The following is a 23,389-nucleotide window of genomic DNA, read 5'->3' as shown; positions in this document are numbered from 1 at the left end:
AACTCTACCAAAGCTTGTATGAGCTGAAGAAACTCAAGAGAAATAGAAAAATTGGACTTACCCCTTCAGCAACACAAATGTAGGTGTACAGGAACAGAGAACCGAATGAAGGAAATTGGGATGAGAGACCTTTTATACTCTTCCAAAGGGTTATCTGGGACATGAGACATCTCTTGGCAAGTGTAACCTAATTACATATCCCAGCCCATTTCTATCCGCTGTGTTCAGCTTCCCTCATTTTCCCTTTGATGCACTGTGCTTTTAGCAGTATAATTGTCCCATGGGTTATTAATAGCACTCTAATTCCTTCACCTCCCTATGAAAGAGATTGGAAGGTATTTCACACAAAGTGACGCCAATACTGAAGAAACTAATGGATCTGGTCACGGACAACAAGTATCAAGCGGAAGAGATGTTTGTCATTCAGAAGTACCAAATCCTCAAGTTGCGCCAGGATGTCACATGGACCAAGAGCTAAACGTGATCGCACCTCCATGAGAAAGAAAAATGATTACTAGTGTTAAGTCATGCAGGTTACGTTTAGGGCCAGAATACTCCAGCTGAATTGCCCAATAGTACCGGATATTTTAATGAGAGATTTAGCATTACCCTAAAGATGTCCTGCACTGACAGTTTCAACCTGTCTGCATGATGTGTCCTGGCCTGCAGGTGGGCATCTGCTCCACCGTGGATCTCCGTGGACTGTGGAGGGACAGCCTGCCTCACCATAGCCTTCACCACGGGCTGCTGGGGAATCTCTGCTCTGGTGCCTGGATCTCCCCCTGCTTCCTCCTGCCCTGACCTGGGTGTCTGAAAAGTTGTTGCTCTCACACTCTCACTCCTTTCTCCAACTGCAGTTGCACAGTTGGGTTTTTTTTAGCCCCTTGTTAAATATGTTATCCCAGAGGCATTACCAGCCATCACTGATGGACTCAGCTTTGGCCACCATCAGGTCCATCTTGGAGCTGGCTGGCATCGGCTCTGTCAGACATGGGGGCTCACATAAGGCACCCCTGTAGCCCCCCTGCTACAAAACCTTGCCATGCAAACCCGATATATCTTTTATAGATGTTGTTTTATTCTGATTCTGCAATATGGTGTCGATGGCAGTGGTACCAAATCCTGGAGCAGAGTGCTTTGAGGTGAACCCACCAGGCTAAGTCCTGCTCACATTCCTAGAGGTTTAATCTCCTGTTCCTATTTTCCTCTCTCCTTCTTTTATGTACTTCTAATTTTTTTCCCCAACATTTTAAATAAAACCTGTCTTTAGTTTACTTTCTGGAAATTTTTAGTAGTTGAGGTTGTGAGGTGGGCCATGTGCTGCCCCCAGATCAAGGTTTAATATCTTTAATTTGACAATGATGTTGAAGATGATAGTTGGACTATTAGCTGGGACAGAGTGCTAATACTGCTGCTTTCAATACTCATCCGTGGCATCGCTGCAGCTCTCACGGAAATATGCATTAGACATGGCTGTAGCTCAAGAAAAAATAAACCAGTGTAATACAGTAGAGGTGGATGCTTCTGAGCCTGGATTCTCCTGTGAATCATGGATGAACTTCAGTCTTTCCGTGTCTACGTACAGGTCATGCCCATCCAACCTATCAATTACATTTTCTTGTCCCATAAAAGGCAAGAATGTGTCAACACTGGGATGGAATTGTGGATTAGACATCAGGCACAATTGATTTTGGGTGATGCTCTACTGAGTCACTGGGATCCCTCAAACAGGTCCATTCACATCTGTACTTCAGTATCACAATGTATAGGATAAGCCTATAAATACATTGCTGCAAAGTTTTATTTAGGCTGTAGTTAGGCAGTGCCCTTAGAAATCTTTGATTAAGTATGGGAGTAAATCTGCTGTTACATAAACAGAGAATATGATAAAAAAAGTGTGACAGATGTAAATATCAGGAATCAAGGGCAGCAAATAAAAGTAGCAGTGGTCAGGGGAGGGCAAAGCCCCCATTCTGCAGGAATGCCTCACTGCTGAAGCCTCCTGCTCTATAAAGTTCCCCTGTTTCAGGCCATTCCCTTCAGTTTGACTTTACTTCTCTTACTGCTTCCCTGTTGTTGGCTGAGGTATGTGATTTAACTGATGATCTGGAACATTTATGGAAACTTATTTGTAGACTGTGGCTCTGTGTTTACCCACTTGACTTGGCTCTACCTAAAAGCAAACGGCTTGTTTATTGTAAATAGTGCAAGAGAGAGATACTTTCTATGGAATATTTATTTTCTTTCATTGATAAATGATATCTAATTATTGAAAGTAACAATTAAAATTAGGTTTTTGGAATAAATATCTCACTTGCTGGAAAAATATTACAGTATCTAGTATGTCATCCAGCAAATACCTTATAGACAATGATGAAACAGGTGGGAAAAAGAAATCCAAATTTGCTGTAGGTAAATCCTCTATTTCTGGTTGGCTCTGCTTATCTTGAAGTGCACTAAGTACATAAAAAAAATGCATAAGATGACATTGTCTTGCTTCCAACACCGAGCTTCCTTTCCTTTAAGTGTACTCCACCACCCAAAATGGCATGCTCTTCTGGGAGGGAATCCTTCTTCAACTTGAACTCAACCTGGTATGACCCGGCAGGCTCCTGGCTGGACACCCGGCGCACCCCCCTCCGCTATGCCTATGGCCCCGGCTGCGCCAGTGGCACAGACTCATGCCAGGGTGGCCACGACTTTCGGCACTACAGCTACCGCCGCTCAGTCTGCTCTGAGCCAGCACCGTGCAGGGGAAGCAGGTCTTCTTGCTCTGCCAGGGAGCTGGTGAGCAGCTGTGAGGTGTGTGGGGCATGCCGGAGCTGTGAGGTATGCTCTGAGAGGTGCTACGGGGGATGCTACAACTGATGGGAGACCAGGGTGTGCAGGACCCTCACATTGGCATGCTTGCAGAGTCTCACATCGCAGCACCACCGTATGCATCCACGACACAGCCAGAAGGGTTGTGTAGGACCCCAGTGCTTGTTGCTCCCCACCCCCCACCCCCCCCCCCCCCCACCCCCCCGCATCTTACTTTTCTAGTATTTGCCTTGGGTTTATCATGCTTTTTGCAGTCTGTTTCTCGCCCACTCCTCTCCTGCTGACTTGATGGAGGCACCATCCGGAAAATGTCCTCTGCAGAGGTTGCCCTCAGCACAGGCGTTGCTGCTGCTGTGGCCTTCGTGGCAGGGGGAAGGTGGGGACAATTTACTGCTGAATTTGTGCAATCCGCTTTCCTGCTTCACTTCCCAGATGTGTCTGCTGAGATAACAAAACTCCAGCTCAGGAGAGATTTGCTGTCTCTATTCCTCAAGTTCTTCCTAAGTCTCCTTGAAGGAATGACACAACCTGCAGCGCTTCAGCTTAGCCAAGAGCGTAGGTGAGAACTTGGACTGCTTAGAAAGAATTAAGATAGGAGATTTTATCTCCCCTTCCCCCAAAACGCTTTCAGGCAGACTCAAACTCAGCCTGGAGCCTCCAGTCTGGCTTTGTTTCAACCTCCCGTTTGGCACGGGATGGGTTTGGCACTGGCAGAGGGGTACCTGGGGGTCTGGGGGGACAGGGACCGTTGGCGGCACCATGCAGCGCCTCCGTGCACAGTCAGAGCTGCACGTCTCTGACCTGATGTTCATTCCTTGCACCTGCAATCATGTACCTTGCACATGGGAATGATGTTCCTCGTTATTTTAATTAACAGTAATAATAAAACAAGTGCTAATAATAAGTTTCTTGTTCCTTTCAAAGATTCAGTGCAAACCCTTTGCTAATTAAAGATGTAGCGCATTACACACAACACTTCTCTCATCCCACAGAGGCACGGATTCCTGCAGCAATCCGCCTCCGTGCTGGTGGATGCTGAAGGAGACCCTGTGGGTGAATCTAGTGTGGTGGGAAATACAGCTGCTAATTTTTCTGGCCATCTGTCCATTTGGTATTCCTTTTCTCTACATCTACAAGGAAAGCTCAGAACTTTTATGGTTTCTGCAGAGAAAAGTTAGCTTAAATCTTGGTAGGAACTGGGAACATTTTTGTCTTTGGCAATCTTGCTCTTGATTTCGAGGTATGCACGGTGTTTACAGGACTGGAGTTCACATTGGGAGTCAATGCTGCAATGCATGGCCTGACTTAAACCCCCTTTTATTTTGCATCAGCCAGTATTTCATCTAGGCAGTAGGGACACTTTGCTGGGATTTTCAAAGAAGGTAGAGTTACCTTGCACAAAATATCTGTCTAACCCCATATTCTCTATTTAGAACAGGTCAGAAGGACGATAAAGTGTGACATAACCCTTACTTTGCTTATACCTTCTTGTTTATGGCCATTAGTGATTTTCAGACTTCCTAGATGGATCCGCCTTTGTGCTTACCAGCTGTCTATATGCATCTTGAAGCCAAAGCTTTGGCTCTTTCAAAATGTGCCTGTGAGGGTCTGAGGCTCAGGGCCAGTTGTCGCAGAGCCAAGGGCTGGGATTGATGAGAGATGCTGATCTGCACTTTCAACCCCAGACGGCTTTTCCAAACCCAGCATCTGGAATTGTCTGGCAGATGCACAAGGTGTGGGGATTGGGGAGCTGAGCTCTGACACATCACCACTGTTGAAGTGCAATGGGAAGTGGGGGAAGTTGTGAAAAGCAGCTTTTGTTAATCAAGGTAGGCTTGGGGATGATGCTAAAGATAAGGAGGGAGGGTGATGGTGGAAAAACACTAGGACGCCAGCATGTTTTGTGAGCTTTAGGTTTTAATATCACATCTTTGCTACTGGAGACAGAAGCAGGAAATTAATGGATTTAAATTCTCGTGCGCGCCAAGGCAAATCACATTTCTGCCATGCTAATGCCACTTTGCGTTATCAGGAGCAGGGAGAGGTAATACGTGCTGGAGGGAAGGGGCAGGACCTGCCCAAGCTTCAGGGCTGCATCTTGCGGGGGAGAGGGGAGACGTGCAGCCCCATGGTATGTGCTGACTGTCGGCTCATCCTTGCCCCTTCACTTCTGCTGCTGCTGCGGGGGCCACTGCACTGGCTGCTTGATCTGCTGCTGCTGCTGGCAGGGAGCAGGGGCTACCGACACCTGCCCAGGCACGGTGGCCGCAGGGCACTGGGGAGAGAGGACCACCACTGGCGTCACATCTTGCACGGCGTTCACTTCGTGGCAGATGACCTCTTCAGAGCCATGGCAGGACCTTTCGCTGTCGTGGCAGGAGGAACCTCCACTGTGGCAGGAGGAGCTCTCAGTGCTGTGGCAGCCTCTGTCTCCACGGGAGCACATTTTTCAGTTGGTGTGGCAGTCCCTGGGAAGGAGAGACCTTTGTCGTTAGATGCTTGAAGAGCAGAGTGCTTCCCCTGCTCTGCTTTGGGTTCAGATTTCCTTCATGTGTTTACATGCCTGCTGGGGCTCGGCAGGATTTGCCTGTCTGCCTGTCCATTTTCCCTGACTTGGGGCTTTACTTCTGCAGTGCCGGATCAGCCTACACCACCTGAGCACTCTTATGAGACCCCCAGCAGCCCTGATCTCCCCATTTCTGCTGGACTCTGGGGGCCTTTTCCCTGCTCTCCCTTGCTGCATCCCACGAGCACTCGTGCAGGACACCCTGGGGTTACCTCTGAGCTGTGTAACGGAGCAGCAGATGCGCTGTGGGCTGCCAGTTTATGCTGCACCAGCAAGAGGCATCTTGGCAAGGGTCTGAAAAACTCACAGCCCCGAGGGGTCCTCGCACAACCAGTGAATTTACAGCCAGGACAGGTGGTATTAGAGCCTTGGGAAAACACACTTTCAAAGGCAGGTGCTCAGAATGAAGAGACTCCTGTGCTTTCCTTCTGCCTTGCGTCCTCTGCTCCCTCCATGCCCTGCGGACCCTTGGCTGACCAGTGCCCATTTTCCTGAGGCATGAGGAAAATTGCACGTGCACATCTAAATCCCCTTTTGAGGGGAGCTGAGATTTCAAGGAGGCAGAAGGCACCCAGCATGCAGCCAGATGAGCCAAAGGCTGTTCATGCTACTTCTTCTTCTCATAGTTTAAATCTGCCTTCTGAGTTCTTTCCTACATTTCTTCAAGGGTAGCTTAATACTTTCAACTCCTGAAGACTGACATTTTCCAAAGGAGCTTAGTAAAGAAGTCTACCTCCCAAGTGCAATTAAAATTCCCAGCTTAACGCAAGGTTTCTTACAAAGGATCAGCCTGCTGTCTCCCACTCATTCCCAAATCCCATTCTTTACTTTTTTATTTCCACTTTGCCCTTTGGAAACTAGGAATGCCAAGTACCGAAGTAGACCAAATACAGAAGAATAATAAATTTTGCTTCTTAGCATAGGCAGCCTTGAGACCAATTTTGATAGCACAAAATTGTCCCAGCCACCGAGGCAAGAACTTGGCTCCCCATAATCCCAGCGCCTGCAGAGGCTCATCTTTGTTAGAGCATAGCTCAGCTCAGTTCAGCAAATTTTCATAGGGATGAAATGTTAGCCGTGTAGTAGCAACTTACCTTGAAGGCTGTGAAGGCTCTGAAGAAGGAGGGGAGCTGAGTGAATGAGCTGCTCTCCCTTCCGAGAACTTTTATACGGTTCCTAACTCTCTTCCTGAAAATGCAATAAACCCCTGGGGAAAAATGACCAATGTATTTACAAAACAGCCACACCTCTAATTATCCACCACCTTCAAAAGCTTATTCAACCCGGTTTCTTTGATTGACTTGTCATAGAGTAGATTGTCTTCCTTGTGTTACACAGCTTTAATTGCCACCCTGCCCCATGCAGGTTGTAATGCACCAAGAGTGAAAACTGTGTGGGTGGCTCGACTGTCTCACCGTCATGCCCGGATGAGTTTTATATTGCAAAATGGATGGCAAAGGTGGTGCTTTTTTTGGGTTTCTGTCCTCCTGAAACCTCTTGCCCAAAGTCTGGCAGGGAGGAGAGGTCACAATGCCTGGTCACCTTCAACAGCTCTTGGCAGGACTGGGGTCTTTTGCAGTGGACAAGAGCCACCACTTTCAGGTCCTCGCCATAAAAAATGCTGAGTTTTTAGAAAGTCATCATCACACATACTCTGAAAGCATCTTTAAAGTTGTCCTCACCCTGTAAGACATCTGCAGGTGCCAGAAGCTTGGCAGCTGAAGGTCCCTTCGCGATCTCCGCTCTCTGACTGTGTCATTTCCCAGAACAGTAAGACCAGGATAATGAAGCCTGTGGCCACTGTGGCAGGCTCCAAGAGCTACGACTGGAAAGAGACCTGTCAAAGCCAGGTAGTGGTCCAGCCCACTTTTGGAAGTCTTGGCTTATACCTGTGAATACCGCAAAAATGTGGGGCAGTTTCTCTACCTGTGTCCATCTACTTCATGTCTGATTTTATAGCCGTTTCACCGATACTGACGTAGTTATCACTAATTTCCATCGCTGACATTTTTCCTGGCCAATACCAAAAGGCCCCAAAGCGAATAGCTCTTTTAAAATTTCTGGGTTTTATAACATTTTGCATTTTTTTATTTGCCTGCCCCTGAAGCAGCCAGTGTTCGTGATGGGAAATGTGTGCCTACAGAAGCCACTTGGGCAAACGTTGCATTCATGAGTAAGATGTGAGTAAAGTGCTAGCTCAGAGACCAGGTACCCAAGCTCACCACGCACCTTGAGCTCAGCCAGCTGTTCCCTGGGGCAGGATGGGTGCACCCTGGGTGCAAAGCAGCAGACTGCTGCAAGCCTGGAGTTCTCGCCAGGCCCTGGTGCAATCATCTGTGCAACCACGGCTTTGCAACAGCCCCGGTTTCTCCTTTTCCCTCCCATTAGCAGCTTGACTGTGCAATTTCAGCAGGGCTCACTCTGTGTTTTTACTCGTTTTGCATCTTAACTCCCTCTGCAAACATGGGAGTCGGCAAGGATTTGTTGGGCAGAGATCGACCGACCATCTGAACCAGAGGGGTGGCTCCCGCTTGCTATCTCTAAAACAATTTCTTCAGCTTCTATCCAGAGGCGCCAGTTAGTGACTTTCATCAAGAAGCCAGATTCATGTTTACCATTCAGCCTGCCTGTTTACAAACAGCCGAAGCAGAGGGGCCACGGCTTTTGCAAGCACCCACACGCTCATGGATGAGAGTCCTGCAGTACCACAGCTCACCAGCCATGAAGGATGGATGACTCGTTCCTCCCCTGTTGCGCAATGAGTGGGGAGGAAATCTGCATCTCCCAGGGCTCATGTGTATGCCTGTGTGTAAAATCCAGCCTCCACCAGCTCCCAGCCTCATGCTGGAGGTGAGCTGCAGCCGCTCCAGCCTGCAGAGAAAGGCAGTGGGATGCAGCCCCAGCTCCTTGTTCAAGCTCTGGATGCAAGAGCATCCTCCTTCTCCCCTGACTTTATTACGCTCTTCCATCATCTAGCTCAGTTAACACCTCAGCTTGTGGAGTGCTTTTTTGATACAAGCCTCATGAATCGGCCAGGTGGGACAGTGAATAAGAAATATACTTTCAAAGTGTCTTGTATTTTCTGGTGTTTTTTTTTTTTTGTTGTTGTTGCTTTTTTTTTTTTTTTAAATGAAATTTTGAGATGGTTTTTGGTCAGTGAGTTGAATAGATAAGAAGATTTTAAATACTCCAAACTCTAATCAGTTTTCTGGAAGTCTCTTGGAAGTTGTTTGAGGTTTCTGAATTCTTTTGCTACCTTTGATGCTCTATCAGGTGAAGCAGGGAAAATAACAGAAATCAATAACAAAGTGGTAGATTTAAAAAATATAAGTAGATGCAAATTAATGATAACACTGTCTAATTTTAGAATGGAATTTAATATGGCTGATGACAAAACCTTGTGTAATGTTCCCTGCACCACAGTCTTACAACATTTTACAGTGTGAAAGATAACTGTTGTGGCACCAAACATGGGGATAGATCTCAGAAAATTTTGCTTTTTGTAAGTTGTGGTGTTTTACAATCACTGGGGCAAAGTTTTCTGGATTTTTGTTGAGCTAAAAGGTTCAAAATCCCTGCAGGTCAGTGAAAGCAGCAATGGTAAAAAATATTTTTTAAATGTGATTTTTGCTTTTTTGTCTCCCTTTTAAATGGGCACAGATCTGTGGGTGTTTTTTTCCTTCATTACCGATACGGAGGAGTCAAAAAACCCCAAGGATCAGTCCCAAAACACTGAATGATTGGCAAATACCGTGTTAACAACCGGCACTGGATGTTCAAGCCTCCACCGTGCTATCCCACCAGCACAGCACAGAGGAACCATCTTCTTCCCGTGCCTAATTTAGGGATTGACCCTATCAAAAAATGTCATGAAACAGGTTACTGCCAAGAAGCAAACGAGCTTGGTCGAGTTGCCTCATGCAACTGGTGCAAGTGTTAAGGTTTACGTGCTCCGGCTTACAACATCCCCTGCAATCTCTCTGGGCCAGGAGCCTGGCGTGTAATTGTTTCCAAGTAAACAACCTTGCACTCCCAAGGTCACGCTGTAAATAATAATCAGTTGGAAATCACCTGGGAGCTTTTCATATCTCCTTAACGTAGCTCAGAGCCTGGCCTACGTACCCGTGCAGAGGCTGTCGACAGGGCACGGTGTTTCCATTTGATGGGGACAGCACGGGGGAAGCTCTGGCCTCAGCAAGAGCCAAATCAAGAACCTTCTCTTGCTGTGGAAAATGATGTATTTTAATTCTATTAAAAGTAAAATTAATATTACATTTGAAGGTGGTTGGAAAATATATATCCAAAAAGTTGAAGGTAAATCTTGTGTTGTGAAGGAGGCTCCTTGAGTGTCTGGCTGTATTTTGAGTGAAGGAGCCAGAAGTTAAAGAAATAATTCCAATAATGGAATTTCCCACAGACGATGAAGTTTTATTTTCCAACCCACGAGCAAAAGGAGATGGAGAGAAGAATCTTTCCCCGTCACCAAAGCACAAATCACTTTTCCCAGCAGTGCTTGCAGCAATGTTGCTAGCACAGCCCCACGTGAGGAATGCAAAGCTCCCCGACCGGAATGACACGGATGGGGAAAAGCCACATTGGGGCATATCCAAGGCACTTTTGCCTGAGCAGGGGGGGCTACTGTGTCAGTCACTTCTTCTGGCTGGGGGGCCAGTGACTGCTCTTCTTGCTCTGGTGGGCCTCGACGTCGGGAACCACCACGGGACATTTCTGCTGCGTGGCCTGGGGGGATCCACCACCTCCAGAGCTGAGCTCTGGGCCTGAGCATCCCCCGATGCCATAGCCCAATCCTCCACTATAGTACCCGGACCCACCGCTGCCACCCCCTGTTGTTAAGACGTTTTCTCGTGGTGATGCGTTGTATCCATACCCAGAGTCTCCTCCCGCAGTGATGCCCAAGTACCCACTGTGGCAGCTGGATCCTCCACCCCCGCCCGCGGTGCCAATGATGTTATGGCCCGAGTCCTCACTGCTGCACCCCGTTCCCCCACTGGTGCCATAGATTGGGACTGTCCTCCCTGCAGCGCCCCAGCTACATGTCCCCCAGCTGTCATCACTGGTTATTACAATAGATCCACCACTGTCACATCTGTACCCCCCTTCAGCACTGTAGGGGGATGATGTTGGCCTGGGCTGGCAAGATGAAGGTCTCCGGCTATAGATGACCGAACCTTCCCCATCCCAGGACAAAGAGCCATGTCCCCGGATGCCTGAGATCCTCCCACTGCCCGTGCAGTGTCCTCTGTGGTGCAAGGAGATCTCGTTGCTGTAGCCCCTATTCCGCCGGCCACATCTCCCTCGGAGATAGTGATAAATCTGAAAGAGGAAAAAACCCTCAACAATCAAACCTGCACTGTCTTGCTTACTTTTGGCACCATGGCAGGTGGGCAGGTTTCAGGTGATGTGGTCAAAACCAGGTACTGCCTAGCTCGTCTTCAAATGCAAGAGTATTTTGACTCTTACTGGGAGAGCTTTTCTCTTTCTTATCTCCAAGATATATTTCTAGCGAATTAAAATCGGAAGTATAATCTTTTAGCATCTAGTAACTGCCATGGTTTTCCCCACTCGTCTTCATGACTGTAATCACAGAGCTGTAAAAACAGCAAGGATTGTCCTTGTTCCTGTTTTCAAACTGTTGCAAGAGTGGCAGATCAAAATTTCCATGCAAGATGACGTTGCCATCTGGGTTATTGCCATCATTGCGTAGTGCCCCAAAAAGGTCTATGCATAAAATAATCGGCACAGCTATAGAGGTATGTAACCATTACGAAGTACACCATAGGCTTGCAATTAAATAATATAAAAAATGTGTCCTGCACATTGCAAATGTGTTCAAAACTGAAAAGACTGTGCAGTCACCACATACTAGTCTCACTAGAGGCTCATCTGGGTTTTCAGCCTGCTGAGCCCTGTGGGTCCCAGTCCAGTGACCTGACTTCACCTTGCTTCCTAGTGATCTGATCTGTGCCACAGCAAGAAACCCTACAGGTCCTGAGAACTTTGCTGTGGATGCTCAGGCAGCGTGGGTACTGCTGCAAGCACATGTCAAGATCTCAAATGAAGATATTTCCCATGAATATGGAATAATAAAGTCCCAGAAAAGAGCAGACTTACCCTCCTCAGCCATCGGAAACACATTTAGAAGATAAAAGTCGACTGAACGAGGAGCTTTAACAGACAGGAACTTTTATACGGCGTCCAACATCTACGGGAAGTGAGACACCCTAAGGAATGGCAAGGATTTATTTACCAAACTCTGATTTCAGTGTTTGCTTTGACTCATGACATCTGATCAATATCTTTCCTTCACGCTGCTTGTTGAGTTGCATGTGGCAGTAATTGCTACTTCTGCTTAATGATCCTATTCCTGTGCTCCTGCCCTGAGCTACCGAGGACTGCTTCAGCCCCCAGCGAGGTGGCAACACAGGGGGAGACTGGGGAAGGTGGGTGGGAGCATGGGTGTAGGGAAATGCTAAGCAAGAGGGTTAACAAGTGTGGGGCAGAGGGTGGTGGTGACCAGGTCCTGCTCAGGGAAGGTTCAAGAAGGCTGTGGTTCAGCAGTGTGGCAGTGCTTGTGGCTCAGGACATCGCTGCAAGGGTGGATGTGATCCATGGCTACCTGGGAGAGGGGAAGGCAAATGCTCAGAAAGCGTCTGGTGGCCGCACAGCATATTGATCCCTCTGGCATCTCACTGGTGGCTCCAGTGGGAGATTTTCTGAGGAAGACATTTGCCTCCAAACCAGAAGCTTGTCAAAAGTGAAGGGCCTGGCTCAGATATTTTGCAAGGGTGCTAGAGATGCTCTGAGAAAGCTTAGAGAGACTTGCAGAGGTGTGAATGTCCTAACAGCTAAGCCCACTGTGGCTGGATTATTCCTCTAATGAAGGATTATGCTTCCAAGTGCCTTCCTTCTGCACTTTCATATGCGGTGTCCTTCTGGAAAGAGCACCAAGGACTCCAGGGAGACTGATGTGGAGGGATGCAGGGGAGATGTGTCATGGCCATGCTGGTGGTGCTGCTTGACACGATGCTCCAGCTCAGCCCCGCAGCACGTGTCTCCTGGGCTGAACTCGATCTGTTCAGCTCTGAGACATTTTGCCGTGGGGACAGTGAGTGCCAGAATTGGCAAAAGTCTACTGGGCAGAAAGCAGTGCACAGGGGAGGTGGTGCTACCCTTAGCATTCCAAAGCAGATTTCAAAATCTTGGCTAAGGAGAGCTTTAAAGCCTGGAGGCATGATTTGGAGTGTGTGCCATCGCCTGAGGGACTTGCTGCTGGGCTTATTTCCTTCTGCCTGGCCCAAGGCTGACTTGGCTGACTCAGTGTGTGAGGCTTACCCTCTGGGTAGAGATGTTCTGAGGTTTGCAAATCTGGGAGGGAAGGGGGAGGATGGCAGGGACGTGGACATTGGCATGCTGTTGTTGGCCAGCCTGGGCAGCAACAGCTGCTGTTGAGGCTTGGCCCTATCCCTGCTGATCAGGACTGAGCTTGGTGGTCATGTCTCCCAGCAGCAATTCATTGCTCCACAGACATGGTCATTGGGTGCTGGTACCTCAGAGGACTTAGAGCCATGAGCTGGGATGGCTGCACCATCCATGGGAGCCAGTAGCATGTTGGGTGCTGTGGTTACTTCACATCTTAGGCTGTGCTGTTACTCTGTCACTGAGTCTGGGGGAAAACAAAGGTACAGACTCTCTGGGGCTATAACCTGGGTGGATTCAGAGCTGCATTTACACCAATGCACTACTGAAACCCCTCATCTTCATTAAAATAGGAGTGAAATGACTCATCAGATAGACTTCCACTTCCAAGACCATCAGATGCTGGTTGAGAACACAGAAAAAAAAAACTCCCCAAAAAGGCAGCTTTGAGATATTATTACATTTATTGGATATTTAAAATGCTCTTTGGAAAAGCAGCAGAGCCTTGCCAAAGGCATCCCAACACCAACAGCCGGAGAAACGGCAGTTAATCCTGGAGTTCTCAGCACGGGGATGCAGTGTCAAGGGAAGACAAGGGAAGAGGACACGCTGGGGAGAAACAGGCCCAGAGATCCAGGTCTGGAGGGAAAAAGGTGACATGGCAGAGGCAGGGCTGTTCTTGCTGAGTGCCAAGGCCACGGGCGGCTGTTACTTCTGCTGGCTGGGGGGCCAGTGGCAGGCCTGCTTGGTCTGGTGGGACTGGATGCTGGGGATGACAATAGGGCGTTTCTGCTGCATGGACTGGCAGGACCCACCGCTGCCCCCTCCGGAGCTGATGATGATTGTATGGCCTGAGGAGCCGCCACTGCCGCCACTGGATCCTCCACTGCAGCATCCAGAGGACCCGCCACTGCCTCCACCTCCAATGATGATCTTGCCTCCTGAGGACCCACCACTGGATCCCCCACTGTAGCAGCCTGATGAGCCACCACCTCCACCGCCTGAGCTAATGATGATCTTCTGGGCAGATCCTCCGCTGCCACCGCTGGATCCTCCTCCCATGCCACCCCAGCTGGATCCTCCACTGCAGCAGCCAGAGGATCCTCCACTGCTTCCACCTCCAATGATGATCTTGCCTCCTGAGGACCCACCACTGGATCCCCCACTGCACCATCCAGAGGATCCTCCACTGCTTCCACCTCCAATGATGCTCTTTGATCCTGAAGACCCACCACTGGATCCTCCTCCCATACCACCCCAGCTGGATCCTCCACTGCAGCAGCCAGAAGACCCGCCACTGCCTCCACCTCCAATGATGCTCTTTGATCCTGAAGATCCGCCACTGGATCCCCCACTGCACCATCCAGAGGATCCTCCGCTACCTCCTCCTCCAATGATGCTCTTTGATCCTGAAGACCCACCACTGGATCCTCCTCCCATGCCACCCCAGCTGGATCCTCCACTGCAGCAACCAGAGGATCCTCCACTGCCTCCACCTCCAATGATGCTCTTTGATCCTGAAGACCCACCACTGGATCCTCCTCCCATGCCACCCCAGCTGGATCCTCCACTGCAGCAGCCAGACGACCCACCACTGCTTCCACCTCCAATGATGATCTTGCCCCCTGAGGACCCACCACTGGATCCTCCACTGCACCATCCAGAGGATCCTCCACTACCTCCTCCTCCAATGATGCTCTTTGATCCTGAAGACCCACCACTGGATCCTCCTCCCATGCCACCCCAGCTGGATCCTCCACTGCAGCAGCCAGAGGATCCTCCACTGCTTCCACCTCCAATGATGCTCTTTGATCCTGAAGACCCACCACTGGATCCTCCTCCCATGCCACCCCAGCTGGATCCTCCACTGCAGCAGCCAGACGACCCACCACTGCTTCCACCTCCAATGATGATCTTGCCCCCTGAGGACCCACCACTGGATCCTCCACTGCACCATCCAGAGGATCCTCCGCTACCTCCTCCTCCAATGATGCTCTTTGATCCTGAAGACCCACCACTGGATCCTCCTCCCATGCCACCCCAGCTGGATCCTCCACTGCAGCAGCCAGACGACCCACCACTGCCTCCACCTCCAATGATGATCTTGCCTCCTGAGGACCCACCACTGGATCCTCCACTGCAGCAACCAGAGGATCCTCCACTACCTCCTCCTCCAATGATGCTCTTTGATCCTGAAGACCCACCACTGGATCCTCCTCCCATGCCACCCCAGCTGGATCCTCCACTGCAGCAGCCAGAGGACCCGCCACTGCCTCCACCTCCAATGATGATCTTGCCTCCTGAAGACCCACCACTGGATCCCCCACTGCAGCAGCCTGATGAGCCACCTCCTCCACCACCTGAGCTAATGATGATCTTCTGGGCAGATCCCCCACTGCCACCGCTGGACCCCCCTCCCATGCCATAGCCTGAGGAGCCCCCACTGCAGCAGGATCCACCTCCTCCACCGCCTGAGCTGATGATGATCTTGCCAGAGCCCCCGCTGCCCCCGCCGTAGCTGCCCGATCCTGAGCCCCCACAGCAGGAGGAGCCCTGTGCCTGGTAGCTGGAGGAGCTGCCCCCGTGGCAGCCGGAGCCCCCGCTGTGGCATCCGCTGGACTGGGATGACGATTCATGGCAGCCTCCGGAGGTCTGTCTGGAGCACATCTTTGAGCAGTGACCCTGCAAGGAACGGTGTTGTCAGAAAGGAGCGTCCTGGATGTGCTACTGAACCTTCACAGTAACCCAGACATGGAGGGGTATCCATGAAATATCCTGTTTGCCCCATCTTCAGCAGTGCTATAGGAATGGCAGCTTCATCAACTCCCTCACCCGTGCTGGACTGCAGGAAGGACCTGTGATGGAAATCACCCAGGGACCACTTTGCAGGTCACAGCAGTTACCAAAAAACTCTGTGTGCAGGAAGGTTGAGAGTACTTCCAGAGATCTGCACACATACTCTGACATGCTCAGAGCCAGTAGTCTATAAAACTTAGTCCCACTATATGCCCTTCTGGATGTATAGTCTGCTAAAGCTCACAGCAGCTGAAAACTCAGCCACATTTGTGCGCCCTTGGAGTACCAGCTGCCTTTCTCTAAGCAAGGCGGTTCTGGTGGCACACCAACTGGTTTTCAGTCAACCCCATCCAGTGTCGAGCCGGCACGGTTCCTTCACTCAAAGCATGCTCGGAGACCAACTGGTGGAGCAACCTCTCTGCATAGGGGTTCAAAAAGTTTCCATATCAATGGGCTTACCTTCAGTGCAACTGGAAATGCGTTCAAGGCTTGGTGGCAGGTGTATGAGGAGCCTTGGGATAGGTGAGCTTTTATATCGTATGCACTGTGCTCCTAAGGGAAGTGAGACACCCTAAGGAATGCTGATAGATTTATTTACTGAGCCTGGCTTTAGCTACCTCCTTCTTTGACTCACTTGCAGCAGATAGGTGATACGAAGGAGATGCAGCAATGACGTTCAACGTTGCAGTTGCTAGTTCTACCTAATGATTCATTTCCGTGAGTCTTGCTTGGAGATGTTGTGGGGAAATGGCTTCTGGGGGTCTACCCTGGGGGCTCCCCAATGCATTTCTGCTTGGCTGCATCTTCTTGGGTGCTCAGCAGAGAGTGGAGACAGAGCAGGTGCTGAGGGATGGAGGCTGGAGGGAGTTAGGGCCAGAGCATGATGGAAGGACAAGGGTGGAGGATTGCTAGAGTGGAGTCCCAGGAAATTTTTGGGAAAGAGGGTTTCCTCAAGGACTGGGAAGATGGGAATCTGGATGGGGAGCAGCAGCATGTCCAGCCTGCTAGGAAAGGCAACCATGTGCTCAACAGGCCAGATGTATCACCTCTGGTGGGGCAGCGCATCGCTTTGGAGCTCCTCAGCCTAGATTCATTTCAGAGGGCCCCATGAGGATGGCAGGGACGTGGGGGCCATTTCTCCTTATCCTTTTGGGAGCCCAGGGTGGACGATGAGGGTGGATTGAGCAGAGAGGTCTGTGCTCAGCTCCAGCTTCCCAGGGGCCCAATCACCGGGCTGTCGTGGGGGAAGTCTTGAAAACTTTCTGTTTGCAAAGGTGCATTTGAAAACCTTCAAGACCCTGCCCTTGAACTCTAGGACATTAAACATTTCCTCTGTCTCAGCAGGACCCGTTTTATAAGGGTCCTGCTTCACTGGCCAGGCCACCCACACCTGAGGCTGGAAAGGCACCTGCACATTTTGCTTGTTGCAGAATGACAGTTTGTCAGCACAGTTATCACAGCGTTGGCTGCTATGTTTTGCAGCAGCTTCATCCTGTCACTGCGTCACGCATGCTTGGAGGCTGACAACAGCATCCACCCTCACGGGAGGTTGAGTAGAGGAAAGTGTAATTGGGGGGTTTGAGCTGAGAGGATGCATGACAGTGGCAGCAGGCTGCCAAGCCCTGTCACAATGAACACAAGGTTGAGCATGCACGCAACTCCATTGGTATGGGGACAGGACCATCAGCACCAGGAACGTGGATGCAGGGGGCTTCCTTAATTTTTCTTTGAACTCCCTCCAGTGGCCTAAGCTCCACTCCCATCACCAAAGTGGAATCTGAGTCTTACTGCAATTCTGACTCTCGCATGTGAGGTGTAGGCGTTGCGCTACGGAGCATCGTAACACCTTGATCCCTTCTCTGCATTTAACCTGTAAGGACTTGCACAAAGGGGCACCTAGGATCTGTAGCTCTTCATCACCCAGGGTGTGAGGGAAGGCTGTGGAAGCTCTCAGCAGGGGTGGTGAGAGGTGCTTCTGCAAACCCTAGTGTGTGGAGACCTCAAGGCTGGACCCTGCAGGGACTGGAAACGCTGAACCTGCAGGACACACACATGTATGGCACTTGCCATACGTAGAGGAAGAGGGTGGCTGGAACCACAGCTGTGGGAGGGACCGGCATTGCCACAACTCCCCCCAGGTTAAAGAGCAGCTTTAATAGCTATGTGGGACAAAGGCAAGGGTGGATGCAAAAGGCTTCACAGTGGAGCTGCCCCAGATTTGGGCCACGCCGCCTGTTTTCTGATGCCCCATCTGGGCCCTTTGCTGCCCTGCAGTCCAGTCACCCTCTGGATGGGCTGGGAGCTCATGCTGTCTCCTCACTGCAGACACCTCAGTGGATGCTGCCTTGGTGTGCATGGCTAGGAGAGAGAGAAAAACCTTGGCCAGATCCTACAACCCCTTTTCCCAGCAGCTTCTTTCATGCACAGTAATGCTAATGTTCAGAGCATGGGATGTGATGAAGATACTGCTGGTGAGAGAAGAACTCTCCAATTTTTTTGCAAAAGGCAGAAGCGTTTGCACGGCCAATGATCTGTTTATTCCTAATTTTGTTTCCTGCCTACCAGATGGGTGTGCAAGATGGACAAAACCCCCTCTTGGCTTAAAATGTGGTGAATGCAAGACTGTGATCACACCTGTCCTGAAGAGGACTTGCTGCTGACTTCAGCACAAATGCTACTGAATGTTTCATACCGTAATGAATGTGTTTCTTGCGATAAATCTGGAGAAACGAAGCATATAAAAACCCAACCGTATTTCCAAATAATGCTGCTGTCTGCTTGGCAAAACCCTGAAATGAAACTCAGATTTTGTGGTCTGCTTACTCCTCTGGGAAGGGGAAACTGAGGTGGGGCTATTTCCTGGATTAAAACTGCAGCCTGGGTGGACATTATTTGCAAGAAGGTGGACGTTATTTGCCAGAGGGACAATGATGATCTGTTTAAGCCACAAGGTTTCTCTCAAGCAAGATGTATTAATAACCATCTGTTCCAGCACTGCAGGCTGAAGAACATATCACAGCTGAAGGCATTTGATGTATTATTCACTTTTTGAAAGCAAAAAGGGGACTGACAAAAGATAACAACAACCTTGTAAAAGCAGTTCTTTCTGTACACAGCAATCTTTATTTCCCTTCATATTGGTGGGTGAGAAAAGCCATTTGGGAGTTCTCAGCACGGGGATGCAGTGTCAAGGGAAGACAAGGGAAGAGGACACGCTGGGGAGAAACAGGCCCAGAGATCCAGGTCTGGAGGGAAAAAGGTGACATGGCAGAGGCAGGGCTGTTCTTGCTGAGTGCCAAGGCCACGGGCGGCTGTTACTTCTGCTGGCTGGGGGGCCAGTGGCAGGCCTGCTTGGTCTGGTGGGACTGGATGCTGGGGATGACAATAGGGCGTTTCTGCTGCATGGACTGGCAGGACCCACCGCTGCCCCCTCCGGAGCTGATGATGATTGTATGGCCTGAGGAGCCGCCACTGCCGCCACTGGATCCTCCACTGCAGCATCCAGAGGACCCGCCACTGCCTCCACCTCCAATGATGATCTTGCCTCCTGAGGACCCACCACTGGATCCTCCACTGTAGCAGCCTGATGAGCCACCACCTCCACCGCCTGAGCTAATGATGATCTTCTGGGCAGATCCTCCGCTGCCACCGCTGGATCCTCCTCCCATGCCACCCCAGCTGGATCCTCCACTGCAGCAGCCAGAGGACCCACTGCTACCCCCACCTCCAATGATGATCTTGCCTCCTGAAGACCCACCACTGGAACTCCCACTGCACCATCCAGAGGATCTGCTGCTACCTCCACCTCCAATGATGCTCTTTGATCCTGAAGACCCACCACTGGATCCTCCTCCCATGCCACCCCAGCTGGATACTCCGCCACAGCAACCAGAGGACCCACCACTGCCTCCACCTCCAATGATGATCTTTGATCCTGAAGACCCACCACTGGATCCCCCACTGCACCATCCAGAGGATCCTCCACTACCTCCTCCTCCAATGATGCTCTTTGATCCTGAAGACCCACCACTGGATCCTCCTCCCATGCCACCCCAGCTGGATCCTCCACTGCAGCAACCAGAGGACCCACCACTGCCTCCACCTCCAATGATGATCTTGCCTCCTGAAGACCCACCATTGGAACCCCCACTGCACCATCCAGAGGATCCGCTGCTACCTCCACCTCCAATGATGCTCTTTGATCCTGAAGACCCACCACTGGATCCTCCTCCCATACCACCCCAGCTGGATCCTCCACCGCAGCAACCAGAGGACCCGCCACTGCCTCCACCTCCAATGATGATCTTGCCTCCTGAAGACCCACCACTGGATCCCCCACTGCACCATCCAGAGGATCCTCCACTACCTCCACCTCCAATGATGCTCTTTGATCCTGAAGACCCACCACTGGATCCTCCTCCCATGCCACCCCAGCTGGATCCTCCACTGCAGCAGCCAGAGGATCCTCCACTGCCTCCACCTCCAATGATGCTCTTTGATCCTGAAGACCCACCACTGGGTCCTCCTCCCATGCCACCCCAGCTGGATCCTCCACTGCAGCAGCCAGACGACCCACCACTGCTTCCACCTCCAATGATGATCTTGCCCCCTGAGGACCCACCACTGGATCCTCCACTGCACCATCCAGAGGATCCTCCGCTACCTCCTCCTCCAATTGTGCTCTTTGATCCTGAAGACCCACCACTGGATCCTCCTCCCATGTCACCCCAGCTGGATCCTCCACTGCAGCAGCCAGACGACCCACTACTGCTTCCACCTCCAATGATGATCTTGCCTCCTGAGGACCCACCACTGGATCCCCCACTGCAGCAACCAGAGGATCCTCCACTACCTCCTCCTCCAATGATGCTCTTTGATCCTGAAGACCCACCACTGGATCCTCCTCCCATGCCACCCCAGCTGGATCCTCCACTGCAGCAGCCAGAGGACCCGCCACTGCCTCCACCTCCAATGATGATCTTGCCTCCTGAAGACCCACCACTGGATCCCCCACTGCAGCAGCCTGATGAGCCACCTCCTCCACCACCTGAGCTAATGATGATCTTCTGGGCAGATCCCCCACTGCCACCGCTGGACCCCCCTCCCATGCCATAGCCTGAGGAGCCCCCACTGCAGCAGGATCCACCTCCTCCACCGCCCGAGCTGACTATGATCTTGCCAGAGCCCCCGCTGCCCCCGCCGTAGCTGCCCGATCCTGAGCCCCCACAGCAGGAGGAGCCCTGTGCCTGGTAGCTGGAGGAGCTGCCCCCGTGGCAGCCGGAGCCCCCGCTGTGGCATCCGCTGGACTGGGATGACGATTCATGGCAGCCTCCGGAGGTCTGTCTGGAGCACATCTTTGAGCAGTGACCCTGCAAGGAACAGCATGATTTTTACTCGTGAGCAGCCAGTGTTGTCACGGGGTTTCTGCCATCCAGAAGGACCTGTGTTCAGCCCGATGACCTTGGCAGACCATGTCCAGAACTGAAGAACTCCCTTCCTTCTCTGTACTTTGTGCTCCATAGATCCCAGCCACACACAGAGCCTTTTGCTAACAGATTCCTAGATTGCTCAGGTTAATGAACTCACCACTTAAAGTCTTTTATCCCACAGCTCTTCCACCTCCAGCTCTATACTGATGAAACATGACTCTCAGCAGTGCGGGTTGATCCTGCTTCTGCTGATATCCACAGGATTAAACTCATCAGTGCAACCTTCCAGCCCTTCAAGCCACTCCCCATCAGACATCACTTTACCAAGACTTTTATCTTTTGCAAACCTGAAGGTAAGAGAAGAACTGCTCCCTCCAGCAGAAATGGACTCACCCTTCTCAGCTGTGACGACGTGTCCCACAGAGCAAAGCTGAGCGTATGCAGCACCGTGGGATCCAACAACTTTTATACCCTTTCTCCTTTCCCCAATTGGGAAGTGAGCCATCAAAAGGAATGGTGATCGGTTTATTTACTAACTTAACTGTCCTCCTTCAGCCCACTTGTCCTGACTCACTCAATCAGATCAATGCCTCTCTAGTGCATCACTTCCTAGGCTGCCTGCAGTTTGGCTGCAGGTGTCACGTGTGAGCTCAGCTCCCGCAGCTGACTTTCAAGGTGGGATTGCAGGACTCCAGCTAGCACCCTTGGCTTGAGCTGGGAGGTGCTGATGGGGTGGTGACGGTCAGTGGAGGGGACTGTGGACACCCATGTTTATTGTGCTTTACAGACTATGGAGATGCCCAGGGGAACGGAGAAGGCTGCACTGCATAGGATTGCTGTTGCTGGGGCAGCAAAGGAATCTCACATGCCTGTTCTTCTCCACTACACCAGTGAAGCTTTGATCAAGATTTTTGTTTGACCGCCCCTCTATGGACAGTTCAGAGGTCAGGTAGGCTTTACACTGGCTCTGAGAGGAGTGGTGTTGCCTGTTTTAGAAAGGAGTTAAAGTGCTGCAGGTAAAGGATACCCGATCCAACATCCATCCAGTATCAGCATCTTGATGGCTATCAACCAGAGGGATGATTTCATCCGAGTTTGGGAGGTGGCCCTAGTGTTTCTGAAGAAGGAACAAGATCTGAGGATGCGCTGTGTTCCTGCTGTCACCCGGAGAACCTCTGAAACCGGGCTCCTGGGTTTCTTGGTCCTGGGACATTTCTGAGTGTAGGGACGTTCAACAGCAACACTCCCACCTCCTCGAAGTAGGACCCCAGGCTTTTTTTCAGCACCGTGCAGGCAATGGCAGTGTTTGCGCAGCTCCCAGTCACTGGTATTTTAGCACCCTATGACTTTCCATAATACGGTCTTAGGTAACTCAGCTGTTCCAGTGGCTGCATGGGCTGGACCAGCTCGTCTGGACATGTGCTGAGAATGCTCGTGTCCCTGGGGTCCCCAAGGAGGAGAGGACAGAGGGTAGAGGGATATGTAAATGTGAAGCTTTTACCCACTCTAGGTGCGGGTCACCCTTTCTCCTCTCGGACACTTCCAGCCGTCTGTCATCTGCCTCATGTAGAACAGTGCAAGCAGAGAAGGTTTATTTTCCTTTCCCTGCTAATTGCCAAAGTACACCACATCAAAGAAATCACTTCCCATAGGGAAACTCCCTCTGAAGACTCATACCTGGAGCTGTGTTTTATTCATGTGGGAACGAGGAGATCCCTAGTTACTCTAGGCTTTGCATCTCAGCCCTTGGCAGGGGTTTTCTGAAGTCCTGTCCCTGCCTAGGAGTTCACAGCTGGAGCCAGGGTTGCAGAGACCCTTCATTTCTCTTCCACAGCTGCCTGGTGCAGCTGGAGCATCGAGAGCTCCTGCACCACCACGCACGTGCAAGGGCTTCACCTTCACACCCCTACTAGTACCTTGTAATCTTTTATACTAGAGTTATTTTGCATCTTTTCTCTCCCGACCCATTTAAAACTTCCTTGGGCATTGCATGACATTTTGGTGAGGTAGAGAGACTGCAACATTTAAGTTTGTGGTACCTTATCTGATGGGCAAAAGTCGGGATCACAAGTAGCAACAGACGTTAGAAGATGACCTAAGAGTGTTTAGTGAATCCAGCATCTCCCCTACAGGTGGGTTTTCAATGCACTTGTGCTCTGGAGCTTATTGCAACAGCATTAGTTTGGAATAAAACCATAATGAAGGAAATAATGCAAATGCCGTGGTATAAAGCAAAATCGAACAACTCAGACACTGAAGCTCTCTAGAACTGCAAGTTTTATTGCTTAGGCAAGCACTAGAAAATTGAGGCAGATAACAGACATATGAAACAACCCTGGCT

The 23,389-nt window shown here is 50.7% G+C and overlaps 3 protein-coding genes across 3 annotated transcripts in view; all 3 read right to left on the bottom strand.

Annotated features, from left to right (window-relative positions):
* S100A1 (S100 calcium binding protein A1) overlaps positions 1 to 23,389 on the bottom strand; it is a 150,355-nt gene that overhangs the window by 87,958 nt on the left and 39,008 nt on the right. The gene's annotated exons all lie outside the window — the stretch shown is intronic.
* On the bottom strand, positions 13,532 to 15,490 carry LOC129734287 (loricrin-like). Its single transcript, XM_055697087.1, has 5 exons — positions 15,364 to 15,490; positions 14,950 to 15,282; positions 14,311 to 14,766; positions 14,023 to 14,205; positions 13,532 to 13,941 (listed from the first exon to the last, which is right to left on the bottom strand). Exons 1-5 carry the CDS (start codon positions 15,488 to 15,490, stop codon positions 13,532 to 13,534), a joined length of 1,509 nt encoding a protein of 502 aa, XP_055553062.1.
* Positions 18,934 to 20,973, bottom strand: LOC129734286 (uncharacterized). The gene is made up of 4 exons (XM_055697086.1): positions 20,847 to 20,973; positions 20,433 to 20,765; positions 19,562 to 20,249; positions 18,934 to 19,309 (listed from the first exon to the last, which is right to left on the bottom strand). Exons 1-4 carry the CDS (start codon positions 20,971 to 20,973, stop codon positions 18,934 to 18,936), a joined length of 1,524 nt encoding a protein of 507 aa, XP_055553061.1.

This window comes from Falco cherrug, chromosome 19, assembly GCF_023634085.1.
Source record: "Falco cherrug isolate bFalChe1 chromosome 19, bFalChe1.pri, whole genome shotgun sequence".
NCBI classification, from domain to species: domain Eukaryota; kingdom Metazoa; phylum Chordata; class Aves; order Falconiformes; family Falconidae; genus Falco; species Falco cherrug.
This window is presented reverse-complemented; position numbering and strand designations above follow the sequence as displayed.

Excerpts from the sequence above, each read along its gene's own strand:
- LOC129734287 (XM_055697087.1), bottom strand. The coding sequence starts at position 15,490 with ATGTGCTCCAGACAGACCTCCGGAGGCTGCCATGAATCGTCATCCCAG. Across the intron at positions 14,767-14,949 it reads TTGCTGCAGTGGAGGATCCA|GATCCAGTGGTGGGTCCTCA; the intron begins GTGGTGGGTCCT and ends GGTGCAGTGGAG. Across the intron at positions 13,942-14,022 it reads ATCAAAGAGCATCATTGGAG|GTGGAAGCAGTGGAGGATCC; the intron begins GTGGAAGCAGTG and ends TCATCATTGGAG.
- LOC129734286 (XM_055697086.1), bottom strand. The coding sequence starts at position 20,973 with ATGTGCTCCAGACAGACCTCCGGAGGCTGCCATGAATCGTCATCCCAG. Across the intron at positions 20,250-20,432 it reads TTGCTGCAGTGGGGGATCCA|GATCCAGTGGTGGGTCCTCA; the intron begins GTGGTGGGTCCT and ends GGTGCAGTGGAG. Across the intron at positions 19,310-19,561 it reads AGTGGGGGATCCAGTGGTGG|TGGAGGATCCAGCTGGGGTG; the intron begins GTCTTCAGGATC and ends TGGCTGCTGCAG.